Source organism: Pristis pectinata, chromosome 1 (genome assembly GCF_009764475.1).
Source record: "Pristis pectinata isolate sPriPec2 chromosome 1, sPriPec2.1.pri, whole genome shotgun sequence".
NCBI lineage: Eukaryota > Metazoa > Chordata > Chondrichthyes > Rhinopristiformes > Pristidae > Pristis > Pristis pectinata.
Genome location: NC_067405.1, coordinates 139,967,884 through 139,986,854, shown reverse-complemented (window position 1 = coordinate 139,986,854; position 18,971 = coordinate 139,967,884). Strand labels below are relative to the sequence as shown.

The 18,971-nt window shown below is 37.1% G+C and overlaps 1 protein-coding gene across 27 annotated transcripts in view; it reads right to left on the bottom strand.

Annotated features, from left to right (window-relative positions):
- Window positions 1-18,971, bottom strand: part of nrxn3a (neurexin 3a) — a 1,776,465-nt gene that overhangs the window by 1,706,073 nt on the left and 51,421 nt on the right. For 23 of the 27 annotated variants that reach the window (XR_007957567.1, XR_007957568.1, XR_007957570.1 and 20 more), the window contains exons 3-4: window positions 13,951-13,968; window positions 12,764-12,793 (exon numbers count right to left, since the gene is read on the bottom strand). Coding sequence is in view for 20 of the 27 variants with exons in the window: in XM_052030991.1 (XP_051886951.1) it covers window positions 12,764-12,793; window positions 13,951-13,968 (48 nt within the window). In the remaining 7 variants the exon portion in view is untranslated. The remainder of the gene's footprint in view (window positions 1-12,763; window positions 12,794-13,950; window positions 13,969-18,971) is intronic. The other 4 variants (XR_007957575.1, XM_052031040.1, XM_052031070.1 and 1 more) reach the window with 1 other exon arrangement.

The window sequence follows — 18,971 nt, the reverse complement described above, 5'->3', positions numbered from 1 at the left end:
CCAAGTGTCTTTAAATGTTGTCAATATACCTGCCTCAACCACTTCCTCTGGCAGCTCATTCCATAAACTGACCACCCTCTGGGTGAAAAAGCTGTCTCTTAGGTTCCTATTAAATCTCTCCCTTCTCACCTAAACCTCTGTCCTCTTGTTCTTGATTCCCCAACCCTGGGAAAAAGACTGTGCGCATTGACCCAATTTATACCCCTCATGATTTTATACACCTCTATAAGATCACCCCTTATTCCTCTATACTCCAATGAATAAAGTCGCAACCTGTTCAACCTCTCTCCATAACACAGTCCCTCGAGTCCCAACAACTTCTTCGTAAATCTCCTCTGCACTCTTTCCAGCTTAATGGCATCTTTCCTATAGCAAGGTGACCAAAACTGAACAAAATATTCCAAATGCGGCCTCACCAACATCTTGTACAACTGTAACATAACACCCCAACTTCTATACTCGATGCCCTGACTGATGAAGGCCAGTGTGCCAAAAGCCGTCTTCACCACCCTGTCAACCTATGATGCTACTTTCAGGGAACTATGTACTTGTACTCCTAGGTCCCTCTGTTTTACAACACTCCCCAGGCCCTACTGTTCATTGTGAAAGTCATACCCTTATTTGTCTTCCCAAAATGCAACACCTTGCACTTATCTGAATTAAACTCCACTTGCCATTCTTCAGCCCACTTACTCAGCTGATCAAGATCCCCCTGTAATTCCTGATAACCATTTTCACTGACTACAACACCACCTATTTTAGTGTCATCTGACAAATAGCAATGGGCCCAGCACCAATCACTAGGGAACTCCACTAGTCATGAGTGCCCAGTCCAAAAAACAACCTTCCACCATCACAGTCTGCTTCCTGCCACCAAGCCAATTGTGTATCTAATTAGCGAGCTCTCCCTGGATCCCATGCGATCTAACTTTCCATAGCAGGCTACCATGTGGAACTTTATCAAAGGCCTTACTGAAGTTCATATAGGCCAAGTCTACCATTCTGCCCTCATCAACTTTCTTGGTTATTTCTTCAAAAAATGCAATCAAATTCGTGAGACATGATCTCCCACGCACAAAGCCATGTTGACTATCCCTAATCAATCCCTGACTTTCCAAACGCATGTCTATCTTATCCCTTCGATTCCCCTGTAGTAATTTACCTACCATATATACCTTCATACTTTTCATATCCAAAATTCTACTTATTAGTCATGAATACACTCAGCAAGAGAGTATCCATAGTCCTCTAGGGCAGTGAACCCCAAAGATTCACAACACTCGCAATGAATAAGTTTCTTCTTGTCTCAGTCCAAAACAGATAAGTGACTTATCCCAACCATATAATTCAAAAGATAGTAAGTTTACCATTAACAAGAGTTACATTCTTCACAGGAACATCTACTACATCAAGTTTCAAACAGAAACATGTTAAAACAAGCAATCATCTTTAATGAAAATTATATTTTCCCTTTATGAGTGCCAACTTTAAAATTAATGTTGGCAGATAACTGGAGCAATGCTGGCATTATTATTTTGCTGTCAATGTTTCAATTACACTGTTTTAACATAATCTTTTTTATGAATTGTTATACATCAGATTAAATGTTTCAGACATTTTCCATAAGCCTATTGTTTATTTTACAACAACAGTAAAATTCATTAGCATCAACGAAAATAATGGTTACCACAAGAGCTCACAACCAATCACTAATACTCTGCTCCAATGATATACTTTGCTAAAATATGAGAAATGTTAAATTGTTCATCTTTTCTCTTCAAGGTACCAACAATAAAAGGGAAAATTAACCCCTACTAATTATGGTTGCCTTAGCAGCTAGTACCTAACAGAGATAAGGCAGGCCATGAAAGAAAAATGCCATTATTCTTGATAAGCATTTCGACATTGTAGCAAGCATTGACCTTCACAGCCCCAGTTTAATGGCACACCTTTCAGCAGCATCTGGCATTTAAAAAAAGGACAATGTACAAACCATTGAGTAAAATCTGTCATACATCTTTAATTCTTTAAACTTTTAGTTTCAATCATATATTTTTATCACCAGTAACAAAAATGGAGAAGATACCATGGAACAAGATAATGACCATTTTCCTCCTAATTTCCGTTGGATGACTGCTTTTTGCTCCCACACCTCCAATACCAGTTATATACAACATGGGGCACATATCTATGGCAAACCTATTTTCGACAACACATATGCAAGGAAACACAGCTTCTCAAAAATACGTAATTACCAAGTTCATGAAACTTCTGACTGTAATGAAATCTAGACTGCGAAGTAAATTGCTAAATATATGATCTGAAATAATTCCATCAAAAAACTTTCCTCACCCACTGAAGTACATCAATGATAATTCCAGGTCAATAAATTGATTTCCAGGAAGATCTACCCATTTTTATTTGATTGAGTAACTGTATTGATAATAGTCTGTGTAGAAAACACAAGAATATTGCTAAAGTGAGAGTGAAACTAACAACCGCCTCTTTCAATCCATAAATAAACCAACTTTTCTGAACACCAAAGACACCTACACAAAGGTTATAACATGCATTTGATTCTCTGAGTAAATGAGAAAACCGTTTTCAATGAAAAAGCAACCCCCTTATCTCGGTAAAACCAAGAACAGAATATGGTTAAACAAAGAGACTGAATCAATGGACAACAGACAAGCTTTACAGGCTGGAGTTGACCAATAACAAGAATCTAGACTCCATTAACCCGCAGGTAGAGCTCATATCCCACCAAGCTCCAAAATACAGGTAGTCCTAGGTTACATAAGGATTCCATTCCTGATAATAATCTGTAAACTGGTAGTCAAAAACTAACAAATTCAATGAGGATTGATTAACATGAACATTTATTTACTGTCTTCACGTGTAGTTACAATGGTACAGGATCAGAATGTCCCATATCTAATGTCTAGTTTGAGTCACCTTAAAATATCAATAGATTTCACATTGTTTGATAAAGTATGTTACAAGTGTCCATAGAAGAGATTGCCTTGTCAGATTCCAAAGTAAATCTTTTAAGTGGCCTTCGGTTGTGAACTGGCAGGTGCATTCCCAAAGACAATGTATCTGTTTGATTACTGTGGGGAGATTACATGCAAACAGTTTTTCTTTGAAGACTGGTTGTCTTTTGAACTAAGTAGCTGCTAGCCTTATTCCATAACTCCTGAAGATGTAACTAACTTTCCTGCCTTGAAAAATGGTTTAAAAATTGATGGGAGATTTCACATAAAGTCAGATTTCCGTAAGTGGAAAAACAGAGGTAGGATTTTGTAGAATTTTTAAGGACTGAAAGCCAAAATTTAGCACTATTTTGGAGAACCATCCTGCAAACTTGGAAATGTTACATTTAGGTTCTCTCATCCAAATGATTAATACGTCTTCTAAATGGTTCAAACACTAATCCCTGTGGCAGCTATTTAGTCATTGCTGGCCAACCAGAAAAAGGCTCATTTATTTCTACTGTTTTCTGTCTGTCAACCAATTCTCAGTCATTGTCAGTTTAAAACCCACAATCCTATGTGCTTTAATTTTGCACATTAACCTCTAAAGTGGAACCTAATGAAAAGTCCTCAAAAAGTCCAAATGCACCATATCCATTGGTATCATGAGGTACCCTGCACTAAAATTTTTGAACGGTCAATTGAAAATACATTGACTTTTTAATATCTAACAATCTGACAATCTAATGATGTAACTACAAACCTCAGTCCTAACTCCAGTCCTACAAACCTTAGCTCTCAAACTTGTCAACTTGTAATTAAACAAGGTCTCTATCACATCCTTGCTTTCCTTTGCCCCATTATCATTTAGCTTAGTTTTATTTAGTTTAACAACAGTTTTATTTGAGCCAGTGGTTGGGGGGGGCGCGGTGGTGGTGGGGTTTGGTTTAAGATTATACAAGAGTGTGGAACTAGGGAAAGAGGATTGAATCTTAGTACTCCTTTGAGAAATAACCTCAAGGTCTGCCTTTCAGGTCACTTCCCAAAATCAAATGCTTGGCTGTGATTTTAGAAAACAGTTTTCTTGGGATGCCCGTTGCAGTAGCCAAGTAGTATCTGTCACCCATCCCTGGCTGCTTTTGAGAAGGTAATGGTGAGCAGCCTTCCTGAACTAAAGAAACACAGATACAGAAAACAGAAGCATGAGTAGTCTATTCAGCCCTTTAGGTCTGCTCCACCATTCAAAACAATCATGACTGATCATCAGTACCCTGTAAATGCTTTCTCCCCACATTCCCTGTAGTATCTATACCTACCTCCCTCTTGAGTATATTTATTGACTTGGCCTCTACTGCCTTTTAGGGTAGAGTATTCCACAGGTTCACCACCCCCGGTGAAGAAATTTCTTCTGATCTTGGTTCTAAATGGCATACCCATGTATCCTGAAGCTGTGACCTTTGGTTCTGGATTCCACCACCATCGGGAACATGCTCCCTACATCTAGTCTGTCTAGTTCTGTTAAAAATTTATAGGTTTCTGTAAGATCTGTTCTCACTCTTCAAAACTCTGGTGAATAGTGACCTAATCAATGCAATCTCTCCTCGTATCAGTCCAGTACACCTTCACTGCACTTCCTCCATGGCAAAAGCATCCTTCCTCAAATAAGGAGAACAAAACTGCAGATGAAACTCCACCTGAACAGGGTCTCAGCAAGACCCTGTACAGCTGTAGCAAGATATTGCTGCTCCTGAAGAGTCCTCATGGACTCTTGACCTCACAATCTACCTCAACATGGCCTTGCACCTTATTGTCTGCCTGCGCTACACTTTCTCTGTAACTTCTGCATTCTGTTATCACTTCTCCCTTGTGCTACCTCAGTGCACTGATGTGATGAATGATCTGTATGGATAGCATGCAAAACAAAGTTTTTCACTGTACCTCAGTACATGTGACAGCAATAAACCAATTTGACAACTCAAATCCTTTTGCAGTGCATACCAACATACCATTCGCCTTCTTAATGCTTGCTGCACCTGAATACTTGCTTTCAGTGAATGGTGGACATGGACATCCAGGCCTCTTTGCACTTCTACCTTTCCCAATCTATCACCATTTAGATTACCAAATTAGATAAGCTCACATTTATTCATATTATCCCACAATTTCATGTATTTACCCAATCATCAATCTTGTCTAAATCATATTAGAGCCTTTTTACATCCTCCTCACTGCTCTGAATTGCCAGCTTTGTGTAGTTTGCAAGATTGGAAATATTACACTTAGTTTCTATCAACTATCATTCTGAAATCCATACTCTAAACCATCTCCAGCACTTTGTCCACTCAAAGTGAAACCACTTCCACAATTCTAGATATTGTGTGACTGACGAGAAATTTCTTCCCCCCCATTGAGTGGAGGACCTCAAGAATTCTCTCCACAGAATGTAGCTGAAGCCAAATCTTAAATGTGGAAACACAGAATTGTACAGCATACTCATCTGTACTCATCCCATTTGTCTGCATTAATTCCATATCCCTCTATTCCTCGCTCATTCAAGTACATGTCCAAATACCTGTATGGTCTTCTCCTACCCTATTTTCTATGTTTCCATCTTTCAATCATATGTATACACACAACAGTTGTATTTGTGTTAATGCAGTCACAGTTCTTCTCAAAAAGTTATAGGCTTCCAGACTTTAGATGATATTGTGCACTGATTGGAGTATGAGAGTTTCACTTGCAAGGATTGCGTTCATATATCATTTCTCCTAATATTTTTCCTCACATTTTCAGGGTCTTTGGAGGCAATTATCTTTTACTCAAAAGCTTCATTCCAAATTGTTCACCTGCATCAGAGCTGCCTGGATAATGATTCAGAATACTGGAGCAAGGAGTGGGGAAGGTGAAGCTCTGGCTTTCAATTAGACTTTCATTTTTCCTCATTATAGTGTAGATGATGAGAAATGAACTTGCATTAACTTTGCACTTACAGCCAACGATCTTACAGCCAATAAAAATATGATGGCCTAAAAATTCTGATGAGGGGTGCTGTTTCTTTTCAGCATTAAATTGCATCAAAAGATGTCGATCTCTATGCATCTTTAGCAGTGCACAAAGTATATAATCTCAGTTCAGAGATTCTAATGACTTTTATGCTTGGGTATCACTGATGTCTACAGCACCAGACCAATCACCAATGACCAAAACAGACCCTGGCACACTACAGAATGCTTCACAGCGCACATTTGAATTTCTGAAGTGATATGTATGCAACGAGGTCCGATAGACAGTATAAAATATCTTTTATTAGTCACATGTACATCGAAACACACAGTGAAATGCATCTTTTTGTGTAGAGTGTTCTGGGGGCAGCCCGCAAGTGTCACCACACTTCTGGTGCCAACATAGCATGCCCAAAACTTCCTAACCCATACGTCTTTGGAATGTGGGAGGAAACTGTAGCACCCGGAGGAAACTCTCGCAGACACAGGGAGAACATACAAACTTCTTACAGACAGTGGCTGGAATTGAACCCGGGTTGCTGGTGCTGTAATAGCGTGAATTGAGCTGGGTAAGGCCCATGACTCATATACTAAGCCAAAGGCCCCTGCCTGCTCACATTTACGTAGGCTGGATGCAAGGACCAAATGAGCTCACTACCCTCCTCCAACCTGTAGCAAAACCTGTATCAAGAACGCATTTCACTCAAGGCAAACCAACATAAAAAAAACATAGACTAAAAACTGAGGAACCACTGAACATTTTAAAACGCACTGTTAACTGAAGAATCTGAATTCTAACCTAAGGACATAATTATCAGCTTTCTTCACAGGATTTTCACGTCACGAAAGTAAGAATTTTTCCACGCATTGATAAATTCAGGGTTCTTCCCCATCAAAACAAGGGGGCTGTGAAAGTTGACGACGACTAATTAAATCAACAGATTAATGTGGTCCTATCTGGACGCAAATGCTCTTTAAGGGACCCAACACTACCTTTTAAGAGCTCTGAGTCTTGGCTAGTTATACTCCACATGAATTGCCTGATCTCAGAGAATTGGTGGAAGAATTATCTGCAAACCCAACCCCTATCTGCACACTTGGGAGTAATCTGATGAATATGCCATAGGCAGCAAGGTGGGCTGCTAATTCTTGCCTTCCGTCAAAGCCTAATACTCAGAGATATTTAATAATTGCTAGAATTGTAATAATTTTATTGATATAGTATTTTTAAAAAAAATAAAACTAAAATAATTACAAACACATTAAAACACTGAGAAAAAGTTAAAACATTGAGTCAAATGGTTTAGTTAAGTATAAATAATTGAACTTCCACTCCCATACTGACATGTCTATCCATGGCCTCCTCTACTGCCATGTTGGCCAGACACAGGTTGGAGGAACAATGCCTCATATTCCGCCTTGGGAATCTCCAACCTGATGGCCTCAGCATCAATTTCTCTAACTTCCAGTAACTCCACCATTTATTTTTCTTCCCCTTGCCCCCAACTTATGTTCCCTTATTCCCATGGCTCCCTTCCCCTGCCTTGATGACCTGCTCATCTCCTCCCCACCCCATCCTTTATTCCATGGTCCACTGCCCCCTCCTACTGGATTCCTTCTTCTTCTTGGCCTCTTCTACCTATCACCTCTCGGCTTATTGCATCTTCTCCACCTCCCCCACCCACCTACCTCCCTCTCTCACCTGGACTCACCTCTCACCTGAATTCACCTATCCCCTGCCTGCGTGTGCTCCTCCCCCTCCCCCCACCTTCCTTTTCCGGCTTCTGCCCTCTTCCTTTCTAGTCCTGATGAAGGGTCTTGGCTGAAAATGTCAACTGTTTATTTCCCTCCATGGATGCTGCCTGACCTGCTGAGTTCCTCCAGCACTTTTTGTGTACTGCTCCAGATTCCAGCATCTGCAAAACGTTTTGTGTCTCCTGAATTTATCTTAGTTACCTTTTCGCACCTAATCTATAAGGCCAGGAATTCTCATTCAAATGAATAGGATCCGTTCCTGTGCATGGTTGCTGGGAATCCCAGCATGATCAATCTCCACTGCTGGACTCCACATGGAATCAACAGAACAGATGAAAGCTTAGCAACTTGAAAAATTAACCCTGTTTCTCTTTCTGCAGATGCTGCCTGACCTGTATTTTCTGCATTATCTCAGCTTCAGGGTTTCTTTTTAATAATTATTAATGAGTGAATGAATGACTCAGAAGGTAACTTTACACAGTGAAACAACCAGCTATCAACAGCAGCAGACTGCTGGATATTCAGCTATAATTTTCAAGCTTGCTCTCAGTTACATCGTCTTATGATGCACATCAAACTGCTGATGTATTCCCATCATCGTGTGCAGTAATAGCACACAGAGTGCAACCTTTCATGCCCTCTAGCTCAGCATCCTTGTTTTACATGGCTGCAGAAAGATAGTCCTTCTGCCTGGGAAAAGCTCCACAGAAACGTCCTGCAAACCCATATCAAACCTTATCTAATCTGACACATCCACATTGTAATATTTGGACATTCAGACAATAGGAATTGTTCTCAAAGAATTAAAATAAAAAAATGAGAAGACTTGAAAAAAGCTAATACCTATTGATTTGCTGGAATGCAAAGCGCTCCATATTGCAACATGTAGTCCTCTACATATACATTCCTTAATTAATAGGTTGAAACAAAGCTGTCACTCACCTACTCTGAACTTCAAATAAATTACATAAAATGCTAGAATTATTCAAAAGCTCAGGCAGCCACTCTTGGTACAGAGAAGAATAATGCCTGGCAATTGAACAGTTGCATAGTTTATAAAGTTCTTGCACCCATTAGAAAACTGGACCAGACGCTACCAGGTAAGTGTCACTTCCCTGACATCACTCGCTCATGTGATGATGTCAAAAACATGCTCCATGTTCATTTTCTCATTAATGACTTAAGTTAATGGAAAAATGTGGAACCTATCATCTGTGTTTTTCACTCACCATCAAAGAAGGAATAAGCCATACTCAAGTCACCAATCATACACAAATTTATGTCCTTGTTGGTATACTGATGCCTGTCTGATTGCTCTTCTGCTTGTGCTGCATAGCTGTCCTGTGTATCCGACTGCTTTCATTGCTTTTTACTGCAGAGATCACTGCTGTTATTTCTGCCTTTACTATAATGCTGCTTCTCAGTGGCTTGAAACTACTTAGAGCACAGGAATGGACGCATGACTGAGATCGGGAGGTGGGGGGGGGGGGGGTGGGAAGAGAGGGTGGTTGCAGAGTCAAATACAGTAGAGATAAATGTCAATCCTCCACTGAACATTTCTTTTCTTTACATGACAATCATTTGTGGAGCTGCTGTGGCTGCTATGAAGAGCATATTTTAAAGCTTTGACATGCTTCCCATGGTCCCTAGCTGCTATTGGTAATCATTTAGGTTGTTTATTAGAGCACCTAAATGGGAAAAAAAACCAAGTTCTTAATTTTTTTAATTTCACCAATTTGGTGACTTTTTGCAGGTCGCCCATTTAGACATTAGAAGGCAGTGTACATTTAGCAGATCAAATATGGGTAAAATTCAGTTTATAGATATTAATGTTTCTAATAGCCTTTTATCAGTTATTAAAACACATGTTCTGGGACCTTAATTTTGGTACCAAATGTTCAATAAAATTACAAAAGCAAATTTTTGGGGGTAAGTTTCCATTCTAGCTGACAGCATCAAGGTCAGTTGACACCAACTGCAAAGAGCTGAAAGGAAAATATTACTTGCAAGAGCCAAAGAATAGAAATTGTTTGACTAATATATTAGAGTGCCCAAGAGGTTATTAGTGGGAATGGAAAAGAAAATCCAATTTTTTCAAGAAAGATTCACATAATTAAGTATCAAAAAATAAAAATGCAAGCAAAATACAAATGCTTGTCCAATGCGTAAACTAAGCAAAAATGACATCCTGTAAAACACTAAGACACAACCCAAGGAAAAACATTTTTTATAAAACAATGTAAAAACACAGAACACCTGCACAAGTAACTTTAAACAGATTTGCATATTGATATCGTAGATAGCACAATGCAAAGGACAATAAAAAAATCTTATTGAGGCTGAATATGAGAATTGTATTAATTTTCCCAAAGGTAAAATGTTCAATTGTTTATTTTTGTTACAATTTTTGCCACAATTCTTAACCCTTCATCAACCATGTCAATGGAGCATCCTGCCCACTTCTCTCCCAAAGCAAAAGGTCTTTCAAAACACAGCAGGCATACAGGAGCTATTTCAAGAGTACATGCTCAGTTAAGATTTCCGAAAGGCTGTTATAGAAAATGTTATAAGTAAAAAATGAAGTTATTTGAAAGTCTCAATAGTGTTTTTTAAATTCAGAGTGTTAATTATTTGCTACAGTCAGTCAAACTAAGTGAACATAAATGGTCATTGGTACAAAAAAGACTCAGAGTTTTATTGTTAATATTTGCACATAGCATTACAAAAAAGCATAATGTGCAACATAATATCACCTGTTCCCATTAATGTTTTAATAGATATCAATTGACTTTACGAATGAAAATATTCTGTCTAATTGCCCTGGAGTGAGACTGTGGGAGATTTCAATGGGTATGATTCATATGCACCATAAGATCAATTTTCTAATTTAACACTTTCTACATCAAAGATGTTTTTATAGAGAAATAAAGGGAACCATCCCCATAGAAGGAGCAGACAAAGAAGTTCCATATATATGCCAATAACCTTCACTAAGCATCAAGGATTATGAACTTAGAACCTTAAGAAAGTGAAATTCAATTTCAGCAGAACATACTGGTTACCAGTGGATAAAATGCTGTTGTACACTCTGACGAATTCTTCATTACATTGAAGTATGTGTTGTTGCTTAATATTATTATCAATATCAATCATTCTTTACCAGAGTATTCAGAAAACAGTATTTGATAGCATTTGTTTTATCTATACGCAAAACAATTCTTACATTTTAATCATACAAAAAGTCAACCAACATCTGGTCTCCCACAGAAAACAAAAATTTGTGAAAGCACTAACAGGAAAGTTGACACATCACCCACAGTGAACACATGCATCTTTCCTTCAGATATTAAAAAAAGAATGTCGCAACATAATGTTGAAAAACCTAATTAGAGAGCAGACGGAAAGTGCAAATGATGAAATCATTTATCAAAAGGCTGTCAACCTATTCCTGAAACCAGAGTGAAAATAAAATGGCACAGTGGGAAAATGGCACTTGTTACCACATTTTTCTCTTTTCTACTTATAGTGAGATGAAGAAATTTTCTGTCAAATAAATTCGAATTTGTAGAACATGTAGACAGCATGAAAATAAAAACGTGGACTACAACATTCAACTCTTCATCTGTCAGTCAAGTCAATATCTAACCAATCCTTGTAATGGGTTTAAATTTATACAATTAATTCAGTGAAACACAAATCTCTTGATGTACTTGTAGGAGTTTATTTTTGTTGTTCAGCATGAAAAGCTGGATTAATAGACTTAATTAACTTCCATCACTATTTAATTGGCAAAGACTTGTTTTTGAAACCATGAAATCAGCCAAAATAATTTCCACTAACTGTTTTGCTTTGCTTTGTAGCTATAGTAGGTCTCCTCCACAGAACATACCTTACACACGAAGATGTGTTTAAGAATATGATTCTGCATGGCTCTAATGTAGAATTAGCTCTCAGTCTGGCTAATGCAAAGCAATCAAACAAGTGATTATACTTTAATGAAACATAAGATTTTCATTGTATAAAAAAATCAAACTTTGAAAAATCTAGACAATAATATTGTTTCCATGCAATGCAATACTGAACTCATGTTAACATTACAGCAGTGCTCCTCCAAGTAATTGGCATGTACATTATTTTAACAATTATGTTAAGCTAGAAAAACTGAAGCTTATGTCAGTAAAACAAAATTTCCATAGCCAACATTATCAAGCCAAAATCTGATGGCCATTTCAGCTCAGCTGTGATACCACAATGACAGATCAACAATCTTATATAAAAAAAACACACCTTTGTTAATAAGTAGTGAAAATAAAAACACAACTCTACCTTTACTTCTACCTACAGAAATGAAGTTTGGATCCAAGTAAGCATGAAATCCATCATTGAGGGGCAATGAAGAAGGGGAAGGATAACAAATTAGGAACACTTCAACATCACACACTATAAACACAAAACAAAACTGTGAATTATTGCAGAATTCTGCAGTAATACACTAAATTTGTTAAAGATTATACAAAATCACATAAAAATGCAGTGTTAAACAAAATATACACATACATGCAATGGCAAATCCAAAATGCAAAAAATAGCTATCTACTTATGCAGTTCTGGGTATCAATGGTTACCAATGTGAAAATATCATATGCATTATTTCCACCCATTGATAACCCAGCTTCACCAGTTATTATTGGATTTTTATTAAGTTCTTGGGGTCATGCAATGTTGAAAATATGAATCTGTGCATATATGCATAATGTCCTCTGGGGTCACTGCAAGTGTAACTAGCATCACATTAAAAAAGCATTCTGAATATCAGGTGTTCACCCTCATGATTGCAGTCACGCTTCAACAGAGCCATCTGAATCATCCACTCAGCATTCAACATTAAACGGGTTGCAGTAATAGAAAGCCTTGAAATAGCTAATGCAGGAAACAGAAATTCATCCACTGCATTGCCACTCAAAAACTAGCAGCAAGGGGGGGGGAGGGGGAAGGAAGTTAATAGAAGCAGAAAGACAGGAAAAGATAGCATACCTTGCTCGCCCATCATCAGATGTGAGAAACCTTTGAAGAGGAAGAAATAAAGTCAAAGAAAATAAGCAGAATTTCATACAATACCAGTTGGTATTGTGATATCACATACTTAAGGCTAAGTATGTTATCAGTCACACTGAAAGCTTTTTGCCATGAGTGGAAAAGCTTGCCTCATAAACAAAGTTAGTAAGAGTAAACTGGTTCCAGAAAAATCAAATGAGTCACCTTTTGCCTTTGAAAATAGAAAAGCAGCATAAAATCTTTAGAAGTTGTATCAGTTATAAGCACTGTCCATGTTAAGCTACGGACACAATATATTTGTTAAATATCTCCCCCTCTTTCAAATGTTTACCTTCAACTATTAAGTATTACATTGAGTAATTAGTTTTCTTGTACAAGCAAGAAGTCACAATTTTAACCATATGTTATTATTGGCATACTAAGGGGTCATCAATAAACGTGTCAGTTAATTGTTTTGCTATAGGGAATTAAACAAGGTATTGTTAGTTTTCCTCTTGGCAGTAAAAGATACAGCATGCACAAATTCCTACTGTAAAGTGCTATATAATTACAAAGGAGTGTAAAGTTATTACTGAATTAGGGTCATTTATTTACAGTGACAAAGAATACAACCAATTAGTTTTGGGGTGAAGAAGAAGATGTGGGCAAGAACAAAAAATACCACAAGAAATAAATCCAGTGATTATTTCATTCTTTATAAAGTTTAGGTCAATTACTGAACATAGTTTAGAACTCAGCTCACCAATTCCTCTCAGTGAAACTGTTAACAGTTATTTTTTTAAAAAATGGTTTAGTCAGTACTCTTCGAGTTAGTGACCATTAATCTTTTTCTCCCCACAACAGCAACTTAGTACTATCTACAACATCACCTCCTACCAGATAAGCCTGCCCAATTTCATCATGCTTAATTCCCATGTATACAGTTGTGATTCTTTAGACATCTACTGCCTCTCTATACAAATAACTATCATTCAAGGGAGAGTTTTACTTTATCAAAATATTCAGCTGCATTAACTAATATAGCACCATTAAGGGAGATTAGGTATTGTGCAATACTTTTTCAATCTTCATTTTTTAATCATGTTTTTAGAAAAGCACAAGATCAGCTACATCCTGCAAGTTAGTTATTGATTAAATTAAGTTTACTCAGTGGAGGAAGAGCTCACCTGGCACACGGTTGACTTCTGAAAGCAGAAATTTCAAGGAAGGAAAGAACCAGATGTTAGACACACTGACAGCACTTGTCTTTGCATGGAACTGCATCATGCACAAGAACAAAAGTACCATGCGTATGAACATGCAAGTGATAAACACTGTGCATGTGTGAATTTAACAAAAAGAAACCTCACATTTCATCATCTGTCCTGGCAGCTGGAATCAGATAGTTTTTATTTAAATCAAGAAAGCTACTCAACTATAATTAAGAATATTTCAAAATATTCTTTAGTCATTGTACTGACTGAATTGTTTGTTTCTACAAAAGGATTCTCCAGTAAATTTTCAGCATGGTGACCATGCTCCCCTGAAAAGAATATAAAAATTTACTACCAATTGTAGAAGTGACAATACCAAAAGACCAATGAACAGTGTGTAGTTTGCTAAGTCACCTTCATTGCAGATATAGTACTTGCAAACGTAAACAATTTTCACATTGAAAGGACAGTTCTTCCCTTACCTTCTGAGAAAACAGCAAGCTCTCATTGACCATTTGGAAACTCCTCTTAAACCTTAAATGTTTGCTCCCTTTTTCAGGGTTGTTAGTTCTACCTGCCAAAAATAACCCCCACCCCCTCCCAAGCATAACAACCTTAATCCGCATAATATGTTAGAGATCAAGAAGACAAATCTTCTGGCTCAGAATTTTTGCTTTGTTTCAGAGAGCAGTTAGTATCAGACTCATTACCCCTACTCCGCATATCAGAGAATTATATGACCCAGGCTTTATTTTCCCCTTGTAACATTTGGTTCTATTGACTCAAAGGCCCAACTGTCAGGAAGAGGGTAAAACAAGCAGCTAATTTCATTGCACATGTACACCCCTGGGCACCAAGAGTTGAACTTCTGCCACAACATTTGCTGCCGCTAACAGGGATATATATTAATTTGGACACAATTACAGGCACAAAACAGTTTAATTGGAAAGTGTGAATGATAAGGTGCATTAAAAAAATTGTGTTTTGTTAGACAATTCTCAGATATTACTGTAAAAATTGCATGGAAGTGGAAAATTTACTCACTATTCGCTTTAGTATTTCAAAACCTTCAGCTACTAATAGATTTACCGAATAAGAGTGATGCATAGAAACAGGCCCTTTCGTGAGTTTATGCCCATCATGAAGCACGTACTTCTATTAATCTTACACTAATCCCTCTTTTTTATTCTCCTCATATACCCATAAATATCCCTGAACATTCACTTACACAATAGGAGCAATTTACTGTGGCCTATCAACTTACCAACCTGCACATGTCTGGAAAGTGGCATCAAAACAGACACCAGGGAAACTCTCAAGAGGCACAGAGAGAATGTGCAAACTTCACACAGACAGCACAGGAGGTCAGGATTGAACCTGGGTCATTGGAGGTGTGAGGCAGCCACCCTACTAGCTTCGACACTGTGCCACCCTATCCCTAGATACCTAATTCAGACTAACATTAGACAGACCAGATTGGAAAATCTTGCGACCGTGGATATTAGAACGTAGAATGGTTGAAGTTAGGGGCTGCAGATGAGGGTGTGAAAAATGGAGGATTTGCAGAAAGGATTAAGCTGTGAGGAGGCCTGTGCAGAGAATGAAGAATTGTACTTAGTTGAGCTGAAAAGTGTATTGTGCTGCAACTTCTACTGCCTTGTAACTCATCTCTGGTCAGTCACGCTAAATGCAGTATATCACAGTACTATACTCCGCCTCTGAAATTCATCCCATTTACATCAATGGATTGAATTTCAGATGCTGAGAGCAACACACCGATATATAATGCATTTAGTGCTAGCAAATGAGGGCAAATTTCTAGATATTTCTATTTTTGCAAGGTGCAAAAGTTTTGTTTGATTAAATAGATGATCAGTGAACACAGTTTAGTGTCATTACATTGTATAATGAAATATTATGACATGCATTTGCATTCTACTCATCTAAGTGCAGCAAGTGACAAATGAAGTCTTAGGGAAGGAGTAGATTAAAAACCAAAGCCACTATTTCTTAGTTTGATCATAAGTAGCACCGACAGAGCCTAGGAACAGAACTTGTGCTTAAGGATAATAAGGATTGAGAAAAGCTGATCAAATATTGGATGGGTTTCCCAAAAAAACTGAAATTGTGTAAAGTTTTATCCACAAACAAAGAAAATTGATGTTAACGCTGTCTCTGATTTCATTCGATCTGGAGAGCTTTCAGAGAACTCCATCCTAGCTGAAGTGAGCAAATAGCTTTATCATCTTAGGGGAAGAATAACATGACAAAGTTGCAGGAAAGAGAAACAAGAGAGAATAGGCAAAGATGCAATGAAGTGCAGAAAAAGCAAAGTATCCCAAGAATGCACAGTGGAAAATAGAAGCAGCAAAAGGGAAAACTAATGTGACAAGAGTAGAAGACTAAAACAAAGTGGGGTTGACAGAAAATGTCCTAGAGCATTTACCTAAGGAGATAATATTCTCTGCTTACACTCTCACAAGTAGAGGAGCACATGGAGCCCAAATAAAAGGAAAGGTACATTTAATCTTGTTAGCTGCATAAGAAATAGTGTACTCAAAAGTTAGGTTGTAATAAAATGTTATGAGTGGATATTAATTTGGTTATGACTCATATAAAGAAGGTTAAAGTTCATGTAGGAAGGATATCAAACTAGCTAACTTATTTGAAGGCAAGTGTAGTTAATAAACTAAAAAGGTGACAAATGACAAAAATGATCTCTGGGGATTCTGCAGAATAGTAACGAATCGATAAATGGAATCTGTTTTAAGAGCTGTTCATATAGCCGTACTGGTATTACAAGATTTAATGTGACCAAACAATATAACCAGGTGGCAGTATAAGACAGATTGGTACCAGAGCACTCACTAATTAAGAAAATGGGTGATGGAAGTGCAAATTTGTAATATTGATAAAGTTAAGTTCAAGCATATTAATAAAGACCATAGAACATGTACATCATGCAAAAGTGCCCATGAGCATAGAAGAAGAAAAAGAATGAGAATATTATTATTGACTAAGAAAAATATTTTACCAAGTGGGGCTCACGTTTGTAATGTTATGCTGGTTGCAACTGTACAACTCTTCAAGAAAGAGATAAAGGGGAAAGGGCAATTCTTGAGCTGAAGACAAAGGCCTAAAAATGTACTGATTTAAAACTACAAATATCTCTGAATTGTCGTCATATCCAGCTCCTCTTTGAACTCTTTTTCCTCTTCCTACTAATGTCTCCTGTGCAGCAAGGTTAACCCTTTACACACCATATGTTGTAGTCTATTAAAATGGATAATATGATTAATTTTGTTTCATGGAATACGAATGGTTTAAATAATCCAGTTAAGCGGAAGAAGGTCTTTAAAGTTTTTCATAGACTGAACGCTCAGATTATTTTTGCTTAGGAGACTCATATTAGGAGAGAGGATAATCAGCGCTTCTTTAGATTTTGGAGGGGTCAACAGTATCATTCTAATTCACAAGAAAAGGTGAAAGGAGTCTCTATTTTTATAGACTCCTCGATTTCATTTGTTCATCATGAAACAACCTCAGACCCGAATGGTAGATTATTATTAATTACTGGTTTACTTCATAACAAAAAAGTTGTTATGGTTAATGTTTATGCACCTAATGTTGATCATCCCGAGTTCTTTTTATTTGCATCTTTTCCTAATTTAAACGAATATACGTTGATTATTGGTGGAGATTTTAATTGGTGTTTAAACCCTTCGATGGATATGTCTGCATCGAATCATGTACTTCCAAACAAATCTGCTGACTTTATTAATTCCTTTTTAGTTGATTCCGGAATTTTAGAAATTTGGAGATTTCTACACCCATATGATAAAGAACTTTCATTCTTTTCTCATGTCTATCACAACTACTCTAGAATTGATTACTTCTTTATCGACTCTCGATTAGCTCCATCTGTTATTGACTGTAAGTATGATGCAATTGCCGTTTCTGATATGCGCCATTGAAACTATCAAATTAGTGGACATAGCCTCCGGTGCCAGACAATGGCGATTCAATTCTTCTTTACTTCAAGATTTAGACTTTGTTCATTTTATTAAAGAACATATTTCCTTTTTCTTCTCAACTAATTCTACGGAAGAAATTTCCAGTGGGATATTATGGGACACCTTTAAAGCTTGCATCCGTGGTCAAATTATTTCATACTCTGTTGGATTGAAAAAAACGAACTAATAATGAATTACGCATATTGGTTGATAAGATTAACAAAATTGATAAAAAATACTCTGATGATCCCAATTTGGAGCTTTGTAAAAAGAGAATGAACTTCATTTGCAACACAGTTTATTATTAACATTTGCAATTGAAAATCAACTACTCAAAACTAGGAGTCAGTTTTATATACATGGTGATAAGTCTGGTAAATTATTGGACAACCAACTGAAAGCTGCTTCGACTAAACGTCAGATTATTGAAGTTCGTAAACGAGATGGTAATTACACAGTGGACCATGATCAAATTAATAAATTTTTTCAAGAATTTTATACTTCTTTATATCAATCAGAATTTCCTGAGGATTCTACATCAATGCATGAATTTTTAAAGAATTTGAAGATTCCAAAATTATCACTTAATGAATGCTTAATATTAGACGCACCTATTTCTGAGGAAGAAATAAAGAAAGCAATTTCTTCAGTGAATTCAGGTAAAACACCTGGTCCCGATGGGTATACAATTGAATTTTTAAAATCCTTTTCTGATCTTCTCTCTCCCTGGTAAGGTAAAATTTTTAAAGATGCCCTATCAGCAAGTAAATTACCACAATCCTTTTCTGGAGCAACTATCTTTTTAATTCTTAAAAAGGATAAAGATCCTACTGAATGTGCAGCGTACAGACCTCTCTCTTTATTGAATGTGGACTCCAAAATTTTTTCAAAAATATTGTCTTCTAGACTGGAAAAGGTACTTCCACAAATTATTTCTGATGACCAGACAGGATTTATTAAAAATCACTATTTGCATTTTAA